This window comes from Myzus persicae, unplaced genomic scaffold (genome assembly GCF_001856785.1).
Source record: "Myzus persicae strain clone G006 unplaced genomic scaffold, MPER_G0061.0, whole genome shotgun sequence".
In the NCBI taxonomy this organism is placed as follows: domain Eukaryota; kingdom Metazoa; phylum Arthropoda; class Insecta; order Hemiptera; family Aphididae; genus Myzus; species Myzus persicae.
In genome coordinates this window covers 7,179-29,480 of record NW_019100754.1, presented here as the reverse complement: position 1 = coordinate 29,480, position 22,302 = coordinate 7,179, and the positions used below count along the sequence as shown (strand labels likewise).

Sequence of the window (22,302 nt, the reverse complement as noted above, 5' to 3'; positions counted from 1 at the left end):
CGGCGCTCGACCACCCGCTTACGGGTAATTGGTGGGAGATGCGCAGCGAAAGACGAAAACCGGTCGGCCAAAATGATCGTTCTCTTTTGGAACAGAGTATACCTATCGATGACATGAGAGGCCAAGGGTACGACAATGGTTCAAATATGCGAGGTCAAAATAGTGGCGTTCAAGCTAGAGTGAGAGAAATTAATTCAAGAGCATTTTACGTTCCATGTAATGCCCATTGCTTAAATTTAGTTTTAAACGACGCTGCGAATTGCTGTTTAGATGCCGTTAATTTTTTTGGTTTAATTCAAGAGATTTATGTATTTTTTTCGGGATCAACTCATCGTTGAAACGTATTTAAAAAACATGTTAGTAGTCTTACTCTAAAACCATTAAGTGCAACACGTTGGGAGAGCAGAGTTGACGCTGTTAAAGCCATTCGATTTCAAGTTGGGGAAGTGTATGATTCATTAATAGAAATTGTAGAAGACTTAACACTTGTGAATGCAACTGGAGTAAAATGTCGTGCAGAAGCTAAAAGTATTGCTGAAAAATTAGTTGATTTTAAATTTTTGTGTTGTCTTGTTATTTGGTATGATATATTGTTCGAAATTAACCATACAAGTAAATTACTTCAATCTGTGTCATTGAATATTTCAGAAACTATAACACAATTAAAGAATACAATAATATTTTTGAAAGAATATCGTACAGATGAAGGTTTTCAAAAGACGTTAGGACAAGCTAAGACACTAGCAAATGAACTTCAAATTGAGGCTAACTTTCCTGTCCCAACTCGAATTCGTCGTAGAACTACTCAATTTGCATATGAATCACGAGACGAACCTATTCATGACCCAAAACAAAGTTTTAAAATTAACTTTTTCAATCAGATTTTAGACACTGCTATTCAATCAATCAATGACAGATTTTCACAACTTACAGATCACAGCGATTTATTTTCATTTCTCTATAATATAACTGAAATTTCTGATTTTGATGAACTTATGAAAAATTGTAAAGATTTACAAATAGCACTAACTTCAAGTGATGGATTAAGTACGGATATAGTTGCTGTTGAATTGTATGGTGAAATTATATCTTTGCAAAAACGTTTTACTTTCGAAACGTGTGATCCGAAATCAGTTCTTACGTACATATGTAGAAACAAGTTGATAGAACTTTACCCTAATACTTATGTTATACTAAGGATTCTATTGACTTTACCTGTAACTGCTGCAACAGCCGAGAGGAGTTTCTCAAAGCTTAAAATATTAAAAAATTATTTGCGAACAAATATATCTCAAGACCAATTAGTAGGATTAGCCACTCTATCTATTGAAAGTGAAATTGCTGAAGAATTAGACATGGATGAACTTATACAGAGCTTTGCTTCACTAAAAGCAAGAAAAGTCAATTTTAAATAAAATTAAGTTTGTTTTATTTTATTTTATCAATATTATTATTATAATTTTTATTTCTTAAAATTATGACAAAGGTTTAATTATTTGTAAGGTTAAAAGTGAAAAATATTTTATAAAGCAATAAATATTTGAATATATTATTATGAATTCTTAAAATGTAAATATGTGTACCTACCTAATGAATTTATTATCAGTTATATTATATAACTGTACAAATATGACATTAATATAAAAAATATATAAAAATAACCCAATAGTCCCAACACTAGTTGTTATTCCTTTAAAATAAAAAAATAAAAAAAATTTTCATGTAGGTGTTTATGTCACATAAAAAATAGGGGGAGGGGCTAAGTTTAAATTAGAGCTCAAATTTTTTTAGAGGCGGCAAATTTAGGTTTTGCCTAGTGCACTATTTTTGCTTGAGCCGGCCCTGCTAATGACCTTTGTAGTTTAAGCCTTAATCAAATAATTAATAAAAATAAAGTGGTATTGACTCAAAAGCCAAAAGTTTATAACAATAATCATATAATATAATCTGAGAATACGCCACTGGATATTTTATTCTATCATCTTTATACAACTAAAATAATTAAATAGTAAATGTATTTAGTAATATATACAAATTAATCTTTATTTTACCTATACTGGCTATACTAAACGATGAGTTATATTATAAGTACATTTCTTATTATTTCTTATTAGCAGTTGTAGTACGGTGACACGAATGCATAATATACACCAATAACACAATAAAAGTGCATAATATGCTGTTAGGTTCAAAAATGTTTTTATTTCAAATTAGTTCATATCGAGGGTCTAGTATTGAAGGAACGTATCAACCAATTCCTTAATGTTCAGGAAAGCAATTAAAAATATTTTAATTTATATTTAAATAGATGCGGAAAAAAGAATTTAAAGTTTTGATCTTTTTGTATGTCCTTATTAATTGTTAACTTGTACTTTATCAAAATCTCTACCAATAACAACCAAATTTGTGTTTTTGAACTTATTTAAACTACTTTTCTTTGTACATGTCGGAGATACGTTTCTATGGTCCTAATTCAAATACAATATTTTGGTACTTATCATTTTCTATGTCTTACTTGATTATTACTTTAAATCAGAATATTGTCAACTTGCATGATATTATTGTTTATAATAATTGATATAATATTATGTCAATTATAAACAAATTTAATAAAATTATTATTATTATTATAAAAAGTAATACAATTGTTGTAATTATAACTTTTATTACAATAAAACATACCAATACCTATAAAAAAAGTAATAGGTAAAGAAAATAGAAAAATCAACAAGCTGAAAATTAAAACATCATAGTTACTCTGACTGTATAATAATATAATATAAGCTGTTGTAATTATAACTTTTATTACAATAAGTCTACAAATAAATATTAAAACAACACATATAAAAATGTAATAAAGAAAGATACACTGATATCAACTTAAAAAATCAAACATAACTGTTACTCTGACTTCCTGTCTATAAAAAATAGTGATCTTGTGAAAAACTTTAGTTATTGTAACTTTAATTATAATAAAAAGCAAATAAATAATATAAAAACAATACATATAAAAATTTAATTAAGAAAAATAGTAAAATCAACAAATTTTAACTATTTAATATAATTTTATTTTAATCTTCATCTGAATCAACTTCAGGGTTATCTGAACCACAGTCAAACAAGTTAAAATAAAACTGCTGGTATTGCTCTGGAATAATTCCAGATTCACACAAATTTTTCAAATCTTTTACTCTGGCAGGATCCAGTGGTAAAGGTCCATTTTTATATGCAAATTTCAGATGGTATTTAATAATATTATTAGTTTGTCTTGTCTGTCTAGTGATTGAAAATGACTTATATTCATCATGGTTATTATACTTGAAAAAAACTTTGTTAGGTTCAGATTTTCTATATTGAAAACACACAACTCTGAGCCAATTAATGTTATTTTTTTCATCATCAATTTTTTTATTTTTTATTATGTATTTACGCAAATCCACAAAATCGCCCTGGTTCATTTCCCTAACCTCATAACGTCTTTTTTTTGAAGCTAGCTGAACAACTGTATACCATCCAGATGGATCGTAAATGTTCACATTTTTTGCTGCATTTTCAATATGTGCATGAACAGAATCGCATTCCATAACAGGGATGCCCTGGCTCAAAAAAATGTTGTGTGATCCCTGGTATATCAAATTTGTGTACAGCATACAATAACATAGCACAAAAATTTACATTGCGGTTCTGGCCACCACATGTATCAGAAAACATAAACACAGGCTTATTGTTTGCAATATTTTGTAAATGTAGATACATACATGATGCAATTTCAATACTTCCTCTTTTGGCAATACCTTCATGCCACATGTAATTAATTGCTCTTAAAGAACTAACATTATAAATTGTCAAGTTATAAACTGCTAAACGCCTTTTGTAAAATATTGCTTTGCTCCCACTTTTAGGACAACATCTTACAGCCTCTAAATCAAATTCTAATAAATGACAATTCCCAAGTTTTGCTTCTTCTTTCAAATCATTTTTAAATTTGACGTGCAAGATTTTTTCTTTCTATATGTATATTATGTTCTTCCTGATGTAAAGATTTTTCTGATTCATTATAATTCTGGAACTTGAAACAAGTGTCACACTGATCTTTACGTGGCTTGTGAAAACATATATTAAATTCGGTATTAAACACATGACGATAGAACCAACTTTTTTCTGTTATTGTTTTATTATTCTCACGCTGTGATTTATATAGTTCATACATGATTCCCAAGTTCAAATCTGCTGCTAAATATTTTTTAACTGTATCTTTCCGACAGTAATGTGAAGGTACCCGTGGAAAAGAAGATATGTGTGCCATTACTGCCTCTTTTGAACTATCTGGTCTCTTAGTGGTTGGAGTTTGACATCCCCTTTTATCTTTTGCTATAATATTTGTGGAATCTTTCTTACTAATAACTGTGCGTAAAAATGTTTCAGATACATTAAATGTTTTTCTAAAAAATTCTCTGCACACCTGAATTTCTATATTATTTTTAACAGGTTAACTGCCATGGCTTTTTTTAATGTTTATAACATGTTGCTATGTGTACCATTTCTGGTACATGGCTGAACATTATTATCGAGCCACATGTACCATATAAGGTACATTCGATTCATTGACATTAGTTACACTGTGCGCCAAAATGGGTACACGTAAATGTGATTTTCCTATGAGTTATGTTTGTGTGGCCTCCTAGTAATGTTTTAGTAAAAATAGCGAAACAAATTTATAATTTTTTAACATTTTAATCAATATTTTTATTAATGACATGTTTTACTATAATATAACAATTAATTACAATATTTTTTTTTTATTTTTTTTTGTAACATAATCATTTTTTTTAAATTCCTTTTATTTTGTAACATTTTATTTTTATTTTTTTTTGTATGCATGAATTCGAAAAAAACAATCCAAACAAAAATAGGAATCACATTTAGGACAAATCGTTGATACGCGAGAGGTTTTCTTTCTTGCTATCTGCGTTCCTGTATACAAAAATGTATTTATTTAATACAATAAAATATAACAATTATGTATAAGTATATTACCTTCTGTTCGAGAAATGTATTTGTAGCATTGATTACATCGACCTCTTTTTTTATTGTTTTCCAACTTATGTTCATCATATAATTCTGGAACTTCTGGAACACTGTTTGATTGCTGAATTAATCCATTAATAATGTCGTCTTTGAACTGGGTAATTGTCTTAGAATTTCCAGTGACTCCTTTATAAATACTAAAAGCATTCAATAATGATGTGTTGCAAATAATATCCATAGCAACTTTACGGTACCACTTCACGCCTCTTCTTAGACAGCTACTATAAGATCCCATTTGGTCAGTTAAATCGATGTATCCCTTACCACGGTTATAGTCGATAACAACTTTTGGTTTTATTTTAATTCCTCTTTTAGCCATGACTTCTTCCATCGTGTTTGAATGTTTTGTACTTATCATAAGAACATCTCTACGGTCTCTCCATTTTAGTACCATAATTTCGCGATCACTCTTTTTTGCAAATATTTCACCCCGGTTAAGTTTTTTTTGTGTTACATCTTTAGGATTTCTTTTTCTATTTGATCTAAGAGTTCCTACTAAGTGTGTTTTCTGTTGCAATAATTTTTCCGCTAAGTCAATGGAGTTATACCAATTATCTGCATACAATGTTCTACCGAAATCGAGATATGGTTCCATTAGTTCCATTACTACTTTACATGAAACTGAATCACCCATTGTCGCTTCTTTTCCTGCATATATTTTATATTTTGACGTATAAAAGTCCCGTGTACACAGCTTAAAGATTTTGACTCCATAACGATGACGTTTATTAGAAATATACTGCCGAAACGATAATCGACCCAAATAAGGGACCATAGACTCGTCGATACAAACTGACTCTTCAGGAATTACTGCACTATTGAACTTTTCGACGAGTAAATCAATCAATATTTGGATTTTGTATAATCTATCATTAGTAGGAGCTTTGTCATTATCAGAAATGTGTAACATACTCAAAATAATTTCAAACCTGTTTCGAGACATAAATTTTGGAATATTGCAAGAATATAATTTAGAATTTTTCCAATAGTGAGCAATTGATGGCAGTTTCATCATGCCCATCCACATAGCAATACCAAAAAAGAGTTTAATTTCCTGCTCATTTGTGTCGACCCATTTTCTAATTCTAGCATGTCGAGATAAGCCTGCTGTGTTTTTTTTAGCATTAGCATACCTGTTTGTTTCAACCACTAACATGTCAATAATTTCTTTGTCAAAAAAAAGATAAAAAAAGTCGATAGGACTGGCATCAGACATAGTTTCAATTATATCTGGATTTATTCCAGTAGTATTTACATCAGGATTAAAAATTATATGACTATTTAGCTGTCCATTAGAAAAATCGTTATTCCAATTATTACCAATCGTATTAGTAGTTACGTTACAATTATCCAATAATTCACGTTCGTAAATATTTTCGTCCGGTTCACTTTCCGAGGACCAGTTTGGATCAGCGTCAGTATCGTCGTAATCTTCCGAATATGAGTCCGAATTTGATTCCAGCATAGCTTCTATTTCTTGTCTATTCATTTTCGATTTCAATATTTTATAAATATACAAAATAAACAAAAGAATTTGAAATTGATACGAGGCAACAAAACGCAATGAAATACAACCGTCTACTAAGACAAATCCGTGTGTCCGTGTATAGTTTGTCGATAGCCCGTATACGACAAAATATAATCAGAAATAATAAACAAGATATAAAGGGAAAAACCTAAAGAATAATAAAATAATATCATGTCTAAATGAGCGATAAGATAATAGTTCCAAGACATGGACATTATGCGTACCATCTAGGAAGTACTTTACTAACATTTATTAGATTATTATTAGTCATGATGATTAAACTAATCGTGTACAGTTAATGGTGCACGTGGCTCTGCAGTATAAAATTAAGTGTAAGTTATAATGCAGAGCCGCGTGTACCATTTTTGGTACATGTTAAAATCATTAATTTTTTAGTATAAATAATTACATAATAACCATTCAAATACTAAAAGCATAAACTAAAAAGCTTATTTTATGATTATTGTGGTATAGCGTATTGGACAAACATTGTAATAAATTGTATTAATTGCTTGGCAATACAACAGTGTACCATATATGGTACACATGGCAGTTAACCTGTTAACTAAGTAATATTTCATAGTTGACTGTCTTCTAGACAAAGTTTTACAACGTGTTCTTTCAATCTCAACTACTTTAACCCTTTCAGTCCCGAATTATTTTTTTTATGAAAAAAAATTTTTTTTTGTGATTGTTGGATCATTTGGAGTATTTGTTATGTATATTAAAAATTTTTTGAATCTTGGACTTCTGGTTAATAAACTATAGTCATGGCATTGTACGAGGCCACTGGGCGTTAAGATAGTCAACATTTTGTCGTTTATTTTGGTACAAATCCACAGTTTTATGTATTATTAAATGGAAAAACAAATACAACTTAAATTATAATAATATTTATATTTATATTATATATAAATTGTTTAACAAAATAAATTTTAAAACCTTCATAAATATAATTTGAAAAAGAAAATCATTTAATAATTCTATAAAAACAACAAATTAAAATAAAGTCATATCTTTGACAGTAAAAATTAACATAACATTAAACTTCAGACATTAAAAATTAAAATAACATCATAAAACATAAATTAAAATAACTCCTTGGTCAGTAAAAATAAAATAAAAACAAGTTAAAAATACAAATCTGTAGGAACTTCATTTTCATTGTGGTATATGGTAAAACATTTGTTTCTTTTTGTGAAGCACAAGTGGACTTTACATTTTTTACAAAACACATGGCTGCGAAGCTTGCATCCTTCATACTTGCAACGGACTGCATTATCTAAGTTGTCAAAATCAGGAAGATGACCTACATTATCATGCCTCACTTCATTAAATGGTCGCTGGTCAATTCTTTTAATAATTCTTTTTTGCCTTTCTGGAGTCTGTGATGATGATGGCGATGGTGATAATGAAACTGGACTATTTCTTGGTCTTCCTCTTTTCCTTATAACAATATTTCCAACCAAAATAAGAGTTTCAGCTAATCGCTCTTTGAAATGCAGTAAATCCATAATATTTTTGTTAACAATATTCAAATGCTTACAATCCATTTTATATTCAAGCCAACTGTTTACACATGCCATATCAAAGGCATGTGTAACCATTCGTAAGGTCCATTTTCGAGATTTCATAAACGTTCTAAAGAAACTTATTAGTTGGTCATATTTGTCGACACCTCCCATTGATTGGTTATAAAGTTTCACTATTTCAGGCCTGTTTATGGAAATGTATCTTTTTTCTTTTTTGCAATATCTAGACACTTCATCTGGAGTGCCAGATGTTATAAAATTTGACCCTAATGAAACTGGCTTGTTATCATACCATTTAACTAGTCCAATGTTGCTGTTGGGTATATCAGAACTTACTTCAAATGTAGTCCCACGACCCATTTTAGATAATACTTTATCATTTAAAAATGGTGGACTAACAAATCTATTAACTCTGATAGTTCCTGCAGCAAAAATTTGTTTGTGTTGTAATGCATGAAGTAGGTTAAACGATGTAAAAAAATTATCCATGTATAAAAAATGTTTATTTTTTTCAAGCAGATCTGTAAGATGTAAAACAATAGCACCACCTAAACCATATTTTTTTTGTATATCTGGTTTTACTTCTGTAGTAGATCCCTGATATATTATAAAGTTATAAACTTGACCATTTTCAACGCATAACAAATACAATTTAATTCCCCATGGATTGGGTTTTCCTCGCATGTATTGCTTCACACTGAGTTTGCCTTTAAATGGAACCATTTGTTCATCAACACAAATATTTTGTTCAACAGGTAGTTCATTGCATCTCTTTTTCAATAGATCATAAAGTGGTCTAACTTTTATAAATCTGTCTATGTTATTTGTAGGAATGGTGTTATTGTCAATAACATGAAAACAAAATCGTAATTCAAAAAATCTATTACGTGTCATATTGTCAGCAATAGTATTGATTCTACTTTTTTGTTCCCAATACATACGTATCCGAGGAAAATTTAATACTCCCATGTATAAATGAATACCAACAAATATTTTAATTTCTTTTGAGTTAGTAGGTTTCCAATTCAATCTCCCTATTTGCTCAGCATAGGTATTAGTATAGTTGGCCATATTTTCATACTCACTTTCTGGGAAATATTTAAAAAAATATTCAAGTGGTGTAGGTATACTATTAGGATAGGTGTGCTCATTAGGTTTATTCAAAACAATATTTGGAGGAACAAAAGGCTGCCTTTTCCATCGAATATTGTGCTTTTCTATATATTCTAGACTAGAAGTGTTTGTTTCAATTGTTTCATTAGTAACTGTATTATTTGGTCCCTCAATTTCAGTAGTTCTATCAACAGTTATATTTCTCAGTGCTTGATTTTGTGGTTGACATTTGGGTTCAGTATTCACTGGCTACAATATGTAAACAATATAATTTACTTCCAGTAAAAACTTAATAATCTACTCTAACTAATAATATCACTTACAACAATTTCAGTTTCCTTATCATCAACATCTTCAACTAATAGTAAATTAATATCCTCATCATCAAAATTGTTCAATAAACAATCAAACTCTGTTGATTGAAAATATTCATCATCTTCATCAGATAAATCAGATAATTCTGAATTTGTACCATCTCCTAGTAGTTGGAGAATATGATCATCTGCTAAAATATTATGGGATGCCATTTCTAAAATTATAAAGTAATTTATATTCACTTGCAACTATGTAATATGAAATTATAAATTTTCTCAAACATACTAAATTATCATCAATAGGAAAACACAATTATAAACATATAAATCTAATGCTTATAATGAAATTAACAAAATAACTAATAAGTAAAACAATAACAAGTTAGTTTAACAAATTTATCAAATAACCTAAATTTAAATTAAACAAATAAAAATTTAAATACGAGAAGTATTATACTATTGTGTGATAATCACGATAACGGTGTTTCGAATATTTTGATACCACAAACGCCCAATGGCCTTCCCAGTGGCCAAACAATAAGCACATGTTGTGCACCGTTTGGCGGTTCAAAGTACATTTCGACTATTTGTCGTCAATCTTATACATGTTATCATGCAGGTTACAAAAAATTAGATTTTTATAACGACATTTGTGCGAATAATCAACAATATTCAAACTGATAACAATGAAATTCAAAATTTATAAAAACTTTTTTTTTTGGTACGATTAAGTCTTATAAAAACAATTTAAACATGAGTTTTTACATTTTCAAGTTGTTCTACACAACATTTTACCTATTATTCGCCAATAGAATCAATTTATGTACTTCATGGCCTTGTGGAAGGCCAATGGGACTGAAAGGGTTAATGAGTGAGGATAAATACTGTCGTTGGTTGTGTATATCACCAATATCCCAAAATGAATTAAATAATAGTTCACACTCCTCTTTAGAGAAATGTTGGTTACATTTTCTAGGACACAACTTACAATTTTTATACATACAAGTCCTTGCTTTTACATTTTTTCCTGCTACAGATACATATTCTTTGCCCAACTGTCTGTTTCTTTTGCGCAAATTTTGCTTCCATGTATCTGTATTTGGTTTACCTCTTTTAGCTCTTTTCCTTTTATTTGAAACTTCTGCAGTAATATTTTCTAAAGGAGGAAGAATGATAAACCCCATACCTTGTGATATGCTTTCAAATTCCAGATATATCATTTAAAACCACCAGCTCATTTGAGACAGTATTTACTTGGACCATACCTCAACAGATATTAAATACCTCAAAATAATATTAACATTTTGTATATATTTTATAATTATTTATAAATATAAAAAAGGGGCCTATACAGGTTACAGGTCAGATTATAGGAAGTGGATTATAATGGGAAATTAGGATTTATTGATAAATTTAATTCAAGTGTAAATAATTGATTGTGTTTTATAGAAAAATAAACTTTTATCTTAAGACTAAACTACTTTTTAAAATACCAATTATACCAATTTATGAGGAACCTTGTCTTACTTATTACATTTTAAATATTTATAATAATTAAATATACTAACCACTTGTTGATGGTGCAGAAGCTTCATTTTCTTCATTATCACTACAACTATTTAAGTCATTATTTAATTCTGGTAAATATTCTTCACCAGAATCATCATAATAATTGAAATCAGAATTTTCATCTGACTCTCTGCTTATGCCAGAATAATCTAAAAATATTAAAACATTATGGTTAGGTTAAAACTCTTAAATTACTATTAATTTACATTATAATAATATAATATATTATAATGATATTATAATGGTATACTATAATTTTAATATTTTTATACCTGGACTTTTAGTCTTCAAATTTAAATTGTTTTGTCTAGTGACTCTTTGCAAATTTGTTACACTTCCAATATTACTATGTTCACTATCATTAATTATAGGATTTATATCTGTAGTTTCTTAAAAAAATATATCATTAATTAAATAATTTCATTACCAATCAATAATAATAATAAATAATTACTTGATTTTGAATCTGTTGTGTTATTCACAATATTTTCAGCCATTTGTAGCATTTTTTTGACTCGAGATCCGATCGATGCCATGATTAATAACGTGCGAAATTTATTTTATTAATTACACACGACACACAGTAAAATAACAATATCACATAATATAATATAAATTAATATGTGATGATATAATATTATAGTCTGCATCATATCATAGTTTTAATATTGTTTATATTTTTATCTGTGCATATTATTTATAAATAGATTTGTAAACATTCACAATAACCATGTTAATATTGTAAAATGATAAATAAATAAATTATCATCATTGATAATATTATTCTCAGTGCTGCCATAACGTAATTACCAGAAATAAATATTAAATAAACGTAAGTGTCGTTACGTTCATATAATTCTAAGCAGAATGACATTACCGTAAAATATCTTAACATTAAAACGACGTAAAATGCAATAGCCTTGTTTAATATTTATACGTTTTAATAATTGTTGATACGTTTAATGAAAAAAAATTCAATCCCGTATCATTGGAGATACGTCGTTCTACTACTAATAAATACTAAAGCTAAATATTTTAAGCTAATTATCAAAATATCGCATTTTTGGTTGATACGTTCCTTCAATACTAGACCCTCGATATTTAAAATTCAAAATATTTATATTTTCTTTATTTGCTTAATGACCAATTTGCGAATACTGTCAAAGTTAAGATAATCTCATTTCAATAATTTTTATATTATTATATTTTGTTAACGTTAAATTGGTGCAGGTATAAATGGGGTTGGCCCGTCAACAAGTGAACAAAAAAAAATCATACGCTTAATACGTATTAATTTGTAATTTCATTTGTACGTTGTTGTTTGCAAGAAATATATTATTATTATTATTATTATTATTACAACAACATTCCGCTCTAACAGTAGTACAAATGTGCAAACTCCTCCAAAAGTTCCGTCAAACGAAGTCCCAGAAGATCATGCTCGGCAGCTCCCAAGGAAATCTTATGCTGCAGCGACCAAATCGGTTACCTCTTCCACGGATTCCATCTCAAATGTTTTATCTGAATTTATTTCCAATTTAAACTCTTTAATTACTCCACTAATTAATCTCCTTACGAAGGTCGTTAACAAGCGTATCTGTCCGTAGTGATTGGGTCTTGTTTTTATATTTCTCCTAATTATCTTTTCATTGTATATTTAACTATTTTATCTACATTTTAATTATCTATAATACTTAGTATTTATTATATACCTATATAATTTGTTATCTATCCATTGTATACTTTAATTTTTGTCTAACTATAACTTCATTAATTTATATACCATATGATATTGTAATTGTTGAGCCATAATAGTATTTGACTGAAGGCTAAAATAAAAAAAATAAAAAAAAATATTATTATTATTATTATTATTATTATTATTATTATTAATACGTATTAAAATATAAAATATTATTGAATATTATTAAATAAACATTGTCTTGTAGTGCCTTATTATGTTATAATTTTTATATTTGTGTAATTTTTGTATAAATGTCGTTGAATACACCTTTCAATCTTAATTCTACACTCTATTTTAAACACCAAATAAGTAGGTACCCGCTATAAAAATAATCTATTTTATTTTGGAGTCTGGCCTCATTACATAGTCCAAAGTTGAAAATATTTTGATGTATTGCTAATTTTAAATTTTGTAATTTGTGATTTTATTTTATTTTACTGTAACAATTTTGTGAAATTGTCATAGTTATATAGGTACTAGATTACTAGAGGAGGGTCCCAGATAGGTAACAAATGTATGTTCTAAGAATATTAATATAACATTTTGATAGCAATCTCAACATTTTGAATTAAGTTCAACAATATTATATTAATATTATATTATTTTTTTCGTAATTTGGTAAAAAGTAAAAACATAAAAAAAATTATTCTGCATAGATATACATTAAGTAATGCAAAACACTTAAGTTTTGCCTTAGTTGCATTGTTGCGCGTAGGCCAGAGAAAGAGAAAAAAAAAGTACGCAGGGCGCTGACATCCTCTTTATAATAGTTGCTAAAAAATTCTAATTTGTCACATTTTTCGTTAGCCATGAAATTCAAAGTTTTTACAAACCTTTATTGATCAGGCACTGAATATTTTTTGTATAAATAATAATTATGGTAATAGGTAAAAAAAATTTATATATATATAAATATAAATAAAATATTATATTTATATATATTTACATATTTTTACATTATCTCAATAATTCTATTTTTCCTTCATAGGTATTTATACAATTTTTATTATATATGAATGAACAAATGAAGAAGTCAACTTATCGACATTTTGTGACAATATCTCGTGTTTTTAAAAGTACATGTAGAAAATAATAAACCTACCTGGCTATCACCTAATAATCATGGAATCTAAATTATATAGTCGATATAGCCATATAGGTTAGATTATCAAGTTTTACGACCCAAACCAACAAAATTGTCAATAATATTATATTCGCGATAATGATATATTATAATATAATATTGTATTCATTAATCGTAAAAAAACCGCGCTCGAAGTAAGTATAGGAGGTTGTATTGCGGTAGGTCATTTTAGAGTTTAAACTGCTTAAATAATTAACCAAACATATTTGTTAAGTTTAAATCGTAGAGCATTTTGATTTGGTATCTGATATACCGTATCTCACTGAAATCAAGATCCAGAATAAGATTTAATTCTATGTAATAATCGTATTATTTAAACATTTTTTTTTACAAATATACATTTTACTACTTTTTGTATTCACTTAATTCTTTTACTTCGTGTTTTTCTATGTATACGTATTTATAAGAATTCAGTAATTTTTATGTTTAATTGTTATCTGGGGTAGGTACTGTTGTACCCGGTATAAATGTATAATCATTAAATCATATAATATATTGTACTTTGTTAGGAACTGGCGGGTATCAAGTATCAACGTTTTGATATGATTTATATCTCGAGTTAATATATCGCCACGAATAATATTGAGGTTAGACAGAGAGACCGCGTGCGGGCTTATCGCACTTTATGCAAGAGACATATTGTATTGTCATTTGTCGTCCTATACTCCTATGCACAGTGCCACAGTGTTATAAGTTATTACTTAATAATTATTATTTCTAATATTATGGCCCGCGTCCCGCACAACTACTCGTCTACCCATTTAAATTGTATCCAAGTTTATTTTCGGTGTTGGCTGGCGGGTGTTATATCGCCGATAACATCGTATCTGTAGTGCTGGGTGAACGGCTTATATTATAGGCAATACGTACAATCAAAAATATGCACTAAACCTAATATTTATATTTCTTACTACTGTTGTGTGCGTAATCTCAAAGGCTCCAAAAAGCCGTAAGCTTTAGAGACAAATCAAACAAGTACCAATTGAACTGTAGAATTACGTTTATTTAGCAGAAAATATAGTAAGTGTATAATAGCGTATTAGCGTATGTGCGTGTGACGAGAAATTGCTCAGGTCTCCGTGGCTATGATACATCTGTTCAGGCTGTCCCACGGGCTCCCTTATAAGTGATGGCGGCTCCTTTGATGTAGCTGCGCGTGCAGCTTGTATGTGTGCGTGTTTCGGTTGTTGTTGCCAATTCTTAGAATAGCGACTCATGTCCATGATTTCTAGTCGTGTACATATTCTATATTATATTATATACTATGTTATATACTATGTTATTATATAGCGAATAGTGGCGCCTAGAGTGTCAAGGCCCGCAACACTACTGTTTCATAACAATAATGAAATAGATTTATTTTTGAACCTCACTTTTAAGAATGTTTTTACAAGAAACCAGCAAAATAAAACATGTAAATGCATGCAACTACGATCAGTGAAAAAATAACGTACCAGCTGATATATTATACAATATACTTATATACATATATACTATATTATTATATATTGATCCTGCTTTAGATATTTTAATATTATATTAATTCCTTTAATAGGAAAATCGAAAGACATTATGAGTATGTACTACTCGTCTCTATAATAATATAATTTTAGTTGTCTCATGGTATAAAATAGATAGTATGAATTAAATTATTTAGAGAAATTAATTTTATTTCAATCCTTTGTATAATACGGACGATTTAAGATATACAGGTTGCCCATCGACTTATACCGAAACGATTAAAATTTGAAGATGAGATTGACTCACAGCTGTGGAAAAAGACGCTAGCGCCCTCTACTATCACAATTTAAATATCGAACTAATTATCACACTTAAATACTTAATAATTTGAAGTTATGGTATGGAATATTGGAATTATAGATTCTATTCCACGATTTAAGATATATATAAATTTATACTTTAAGTACTCATTACTTTGTTAGTTTGTAAAACGTATGGTATAATTGGTATTATTTCCATTTTCCACTACAGTTGAGATTTGAGACTTCATACAGTTCATAGGATATCATAAAACTATAAAAAAATATTTATTCAAATAGGAAAAATATAATAAAATGAAGTGCTGCGTTCCTTTTTGTAAAACACAATACAAAAGTAGTACTTTTGGTATACCCAAGGCTTCATTAGATTTGTGGGAAAATGCTCTATTTATGAAATTAAAAGCAAATTTTCGCATTTGCCAAAAGCATTTCAAGGAAGAGGATATTATTAGGACTTGGGTATCTGGTGCTGGACTTAATGAATATGTGGTATGTATATTAACCTAAGCCTTAAATTAAAAAATAACTTTGGTAGTTAATAAATAAACAGTAAATAGTAAATAATAAATAAATACTATAATGTAAATTAATTAATATTTTTACAATAAGATATGTTTGAAAAAAGCTAAACTACGAGATGGAACAATTCCCATGGCAATTTCTGTAGTGGAAAGCAGATTTAGTAGTTCATCAACACTAGACCTGGTATAATTTTTACTTTAGAATTATATTAGCGAATGTATCAATTTTTTTTACAAATATAAGTATAAAATTACTTCCTTATTTTAGAACCCCATTAACAGTAATACTGATGAAAGTGTAGCTAATGATTGTGACATGATGTCAGATTGTATAAATTTAACTCCAGTAGAAACTGATGATAATAAAGACACTACATCAGCTAATTAATCCAAAAAAAGAAAGGTTGATTATTATTTGATAGTTTAATTGCTTATGATAGTATTTTTTGTATAAAAATACATATTAATTGGTTTTATATTTAGATTTCTGAGTTAACATTTAATATACAACAAGATCACGGTTATTATAAAAAATCTATTGGTCACAGAACACAATAATAAGTCAGAACTATTTATGAACTGTTTAAATAATTTAAAATTAATTGAGTTGCCAGAAAAATGGTATTCCGATACTCAAAGCTAATCATGCCTTAGTTATGATGTGGCAAAGTCTTGGTGAAAATATGGTGCAACCGATAGCTGTTTTTGCTTCCCATGGTCCAATTAAAGGTTGTATAATAGCCATGATTAATAATAATACAGTACAATTTTAAAACAATACATTTCTATTCAGGTGCGGAATCTATATAACTTACATTATAATTTTTAATATACCTAATACTACTGTTATACTTGTACAGCTTGAAAGCAAACTTCAATAAATTCTTAAATGTTTGGAAAATAATATAAAATTGTAAAATTAAATTAGTAAAAAGCATAATTCTTTTGTAATTATTACAAAACTGAAAATAGAAAATTTTAAATTCAGCTGGCAACTGGCATCGACACGGTAGTTAACTTTTCTCTCACAGGGAGCGCTTATTGTAATTTCCAGCACCATGAAGAACTCAATTTGGTACTCACCTTATTATATGCCGATGGGCAACCTGTATATCTTAAATCGTGTTAATAGTTTAATACGTTATGACTAAGGGCCCGTATTACAATAGGAAGTTTAACCCGAGTCATGATTTAAGATAATACTGGTTAGACGATGAAATGTGATAAAGTCACCGTCAAACAGAATCTGTTATCTGGATCGTGTGTCAGAACTGGTTATGGGCGCTCCAAACGAGAACATTTTGTACTAATATAATTTATGTACAATAAATTATAAAATAAAATAAATAGGTACAGAAAAATTTGAAATCAGGTACTTGAGTCTTGAGTACTTCAACGAGAACCGTAGAACGGTTTAATAACACTTTAAAAAAATTACAAGTATAAAATATTTTAAAATTGTAAATCACAAATATTTAATTTGGTTTATTATTATAAATTTTATTGATCATCATAAAGTTTTAATTAGTTTAGACAACTTTTTTTTTGTTTTGTTTATTTTTTGATTTTTTTGATTTTCCATGTAGCTATATTGTCTCATACGCATTGTTATGTAATAAGTGAAAATATTTGTTAACATATCTGTTTTATGTTCAGAATTAGTACATGCAAATTTCAATCTTATATTGAGTTTAAAAAATGCATTAAAAGTGTCTTCAAATACATTGCTCAAATTTGCATGTATTGCAAAACAATTCTCAATATGTTTAATAATTATAAACAAATTGCTGTCAGGATAAGTAAGGTAACCTTTGGATTTTGCTCTAATCAAATCAGCTTCCTTACCAATACAGTCTTGTGAAGACTTGTTAAGCGTTTTTAATCCTCTTATACACATTTCACATTTAGTTTTATGAACTAAACGCTTAGCAATATACCTAGTACAAAACAAAAAATATATATAATAAGCAATTAAATAATTACCTACTTTTAAAATTAGTATAGTTTAAATTTTAATAATAAATTATAGCTACCCAGCCAAAAAATATACGATACAATTAAATACGGTAGAATCAGCATAATTGTGTTCTAATAGAACATCATCTAGGTCCCAACAATCTTCCTGTACAATCATATCTATTTTTTCTTTTAATTTGGTAATTTTAATTATTCTTTCAGAACTATTTGCTGGATCTTTAATAATCTCTTTTAAATCTGATAATGAAATAATAGGAATAGATTCTAGAGACATACAGACAACATTTTATTAACTGCTTTGTTTAAATATGTGTATTTATTTATAATACTTACCTTCATTTACTGCACAATTTCCTGTCTTAGGAGGTTTTAAAACTGAGTATATAGATAGCATACGGTACAGTTGGAGAAAGGTTGGTGTGGTCGGGTGATCATTTGGGCCTGCAATTTGTCTTGTTATTCCAAAAAATTTCTAAAAATCAAAATTATTATTTAATTAATTAAATGTTGATATTTTATTAAGTTTTAACACAATTTTTGTTTCAAATTATAATTACTTCCAAATTATCTTGATTGCACTTGGCTGTTGGAACATATGAAAATTCACATTTATCCAAAAGATATTCAACTAAGTCGATTGTTGACTGTTTAGTTATCCTAAGTCCTTCATAAGTCTGTCGTGTTAAAAAATATTTTTCTGGAATTAATCCTTGTGAAACATTAGTTTCCCATTCATCTAACCAGGCGCGGCGTTTAGGGGGGGGGGGGGCCATAGGGGCCATGGCCCCTCCCTAGACGGCTAGACATCAAACTACGTATAAAAAATAATTTTTTTCAGAAATCTGTATAGAAGTTCTAAGAATTATAATCACGGCCTCTGTAGGGTGTAAATAGTTTTGGTATCGCAGTAAGCGGTTGGTCACACTGAGTGACTGATGTCTGGCCATGTTATTGATAATATAATCTTGAATCTTATATCTTATATCTCTCATGATATCTCTACGCTTCGCGCTTATTCGCTAAACTATAATAATATTAAATATTGCATTGTCTAATTGTGTAATGTCTAGTGTAGTAGTGTGTACTGTGTATTAATGTTTGTACCGACTAGCGACTACTATTATGTCAATTGTCATTGTTTGATGCTTTGTTTCGCGCAGTTGTTTTTCCGGAGAAAAGTGTACAGTGTAGCAGTGTACACTAGTCGTTATTGTATTAATTATGTCGTTTTCTAAAAGGAAACAGAAATTCATTTTTCAATTTTTTCGAAAGAAATCAAATGTTCCACTTGATAACAATTCAGATGAAGAGGACACGCCGAGTGATGTATCTGAATCTAGTACGAAATCAAGTACGAACAACGATAGTATTTTGAAGTCAAGCTCAATTAGTTTAAGTAATGACATTGGACATTTTGTTGGTGATATTCAAATTCGAATCGATGATCACACAAAATTTCGGCTACTAAATTCATGGAAACCTGACCCATCATATAACTTTCCATATTCTATTCATATTAAAAATGGCATAGAGAGAAAACGATATTTAAGGTATAACCATTTTGAAAATTATTCTTGGCTTGTTTTTTCAGAAAAATATGCTGGTTTATTTTGCAAGTTTTGTGTTCTTTTTTTAGTTCACAAAAACGGTGGTAAACAAAAAAATGTACCTTTACAAAAACTTGTAACCAAACCTTTAAAAGAATTTGCAAAGTTATTAGGTAAAAATGGATGTTTAGAAACTCACAATAGTAATAAATATCATAAAGAAGCTTCTTTATGTTCATCTGATTTTTTAAAAACCTATATGGAACCCAGTAAAAATGTGGCTAATTTAGTTATCACTGAACGTATGAGACAATGCAAGGAAAACAGAGAACGCCTAAAGCCCATCATTCAATCAATAATTTTTCTGGGAAAACAGAATATTGCCTTGAGAGGGCATCGTGAAAACAATAATCTTACAAATACCACATCTCACTCTTCAACTATAAATCAGGGTAATTTTCTTGAACTATTAAAATTTAGAATATCTGCTGGAGATCAAACATTAGAAAATCATCTTAAAACCACTCATTCTAAGGCAACTTATTTATCACATTCTATTCAAGAAGAAATTATTCAATGTTGCCGTTATGAAATCATTTCTTTTATTTTGAAAGAAGTAAAAAATAGTAGATATTTTAGTATCATATTTGATGAAACAACAGATATTAGTAATATTTCACAGATGAGCCTTTCTCTTAGATATATTGATAGTAATCACAGAGTTCAAGAAAAATTTATCAATTTTCTTGATTGTCATGAATATGTGTATGGACAAGGTAAACGTAGAGCGATCATGTCAACTAATAACATTGACCATGAATCAGATGATAATTTATGTGATTTTGATCCCACTAAAAAACTAGAACCAAAACTATCTGGGGAAATATTAGGTGATACTGTAGTTTCTATATTAAAAGAAATGTCTATAGAACTTAATGACTGTGTAGGAATTGGCACTGACGGTTGTACGGTTATGACTTCAACAATACATGGAGCGGTTCAACAAATTAAAAAATCTGCAAACAACGCTATTCATAGTCCTTGTTCCAATCATTCACTGAACCTTTCCATATCTAAATCATCAAATGTGCAATCAGTGAGAAATAGTATGGGGATAATACAAGATATTATATCTTTTTTAATAAATCATCAAAAAGAGGGTTTATCTTAAAAAATACTCTTAAAGGACAAAATCGTACTTTAACAAGTCTTTGTGAAACGAGGTGGATCGAACGACATGATAGTGTAATTCAATTTCAAATATGTTTACCAGAAATCATTGAGTCCCTAGAGGCTATTTCTGAATGGAATGATCTTACTTCTTCAACCAAATCCAAAATACTATTGACTGCAATGTGTAATTGTGAATTTTTAATAACATTATATACACTCTCTAATATTTTAAGTGTAAGTTTACCAGCTAGCCGAGCTTTACAAGGTGTTGAACAGGATGTAGTTGCTGCATTTGATTGTATCAAATCTGTCATCAATAATCTTAGTGTAAAAAGAAAAAATTGTGAAGATGTATTTAAAGGTATATTTAAAGAAGCTAAAACTGTTATGGAGAAATTAGACATTGAGATAAAATTACCTAGAACTACAAACAAACAAAGAAATAGAGCTAATACACCTGCCGATTCTCCCGAACAATATTACTTGAGAACATTATTCATACCGCTAACTGAAAACATATTAGAAGATTTACGAGAACGATTTATTAATAAAAAAAATGAATCTTTATTTTTATTAATTCAACTTATACCACCCTACATCTTAAAATTATCAAATGAAACTTCAGAAACCATTATTGAAACAGTAATAAAAAACTATAACTATCATTTAAAAACAAATGCTGTCACTCTCAAAGGAGAAATTGAGTTGTGGAAAACCAAATGGCTTAGTTCAGACAAAAATACTGATGAAGGTATAACCATAACTTTGAACATATGATTGCAACATAGTATACACATTCATAATAATTTTATTTTTAGAATTTGAACCTCCAAAAACTGTATGGGCATCATTAGATAATTGTTCGCCAATAATATTTCCAACAATTCACAACATTCTACTGATATTAGGGACCCTGCCTGTAAGTGTTGCTACAGCTGAACGCAGCTTTTCCACTCTTCGCAGGTATAATTATTATTGCTTAGCTTGCAAATTAATTTTAATACTGCCTTTGCTTTTGCACATTAGATTAAAAACATGGTTGCGGTCACAAATGGGTCAAGATAGACTAGTAGGGCTAGCGCTACTTAATGTTCATAGAGAGTACAATATATCAGTAGAAAATATAATTAGTCGATTTGCATCAATGAAGAGAAGAAATTTAGATTTTGTATTGTAGAGTGTAGACTAATATAAATTTGTATAATATGTTAATTAACCATTTAAATTTTTTAATATAAAATATAATAATATTTATTTTACATTTTTACCTT

The 22,302-nt window shown here is 28.6% G+C and overlaps 3 protein-coding genes across 3 annotated transcripts; 2 read left to right on the top strand and 1 right to left on the bottom strand.

Annotated features, from left to right (window-relative positions):
• Positions 1 to 38: 38 nt before the first annotated feature.
• On the top strand, positions 39 to 1,415 carry LOC111042809 (52 kDa repressor of the inhibitor of the protein kinase-like). The gene is made up of 2 exons (XM_022327505.1): positions 39 to 308; positions 402 to 1,415. Exons 1-2 carry the CDS (start codon positions 39 to 41, stop codon positions 1,413 to 1,415), a joined length of 1,284 nt encoding a protein of 427 aa, XP_022183197.1.
• A 6,331-nt stretch (positions 1,416 to 7,746) lies between these two features.
• On the bottom strand, positions 7,747 to 9,788 carry LOC111042807 (piggyBac transposable element-derived protein 3-like). The gene is made up of 3 exons (XM_022327504.1): positions 9,585 to 9,788; positions 8,694 to 9,510; positions 7,747 to 8,570 (listed from the first exon to the last, which is right to left on the bottom strand). Exons 1-3 carry the CDS (start codon positions 9,786 to 9,788, stop codon positions 7,747 to 7,749), a joined length of 1,845 nt encoding a protein of 614 aa, XP_022183196.1.
• A 9,744-nt stretch (positions 9,789 to 19,532) lies between these two features.
• LOC111042806 (zinc finger MYM-type protein 1-like) lies at positions 19,533 to 22,208 on the top strand. The gene is made up of 5 exons (XM_022327503.1): positions 19,533 to 20,964; positions 21,045 to 21,213; positions 21,265 to 21,392; positions 21,820 to 21,994; positions 22,058 to 22,208. Exons 1-5 carry the CDS (start codon positions 19,533 to 19,535, stop codon positions 22,206 to 22,208), a joined length of 2,055 nt encoding a protein of 684 aa, XP_022183195.1.
• Positions 22,209 to 22,302: the final 94 nt, after the last annotated feature.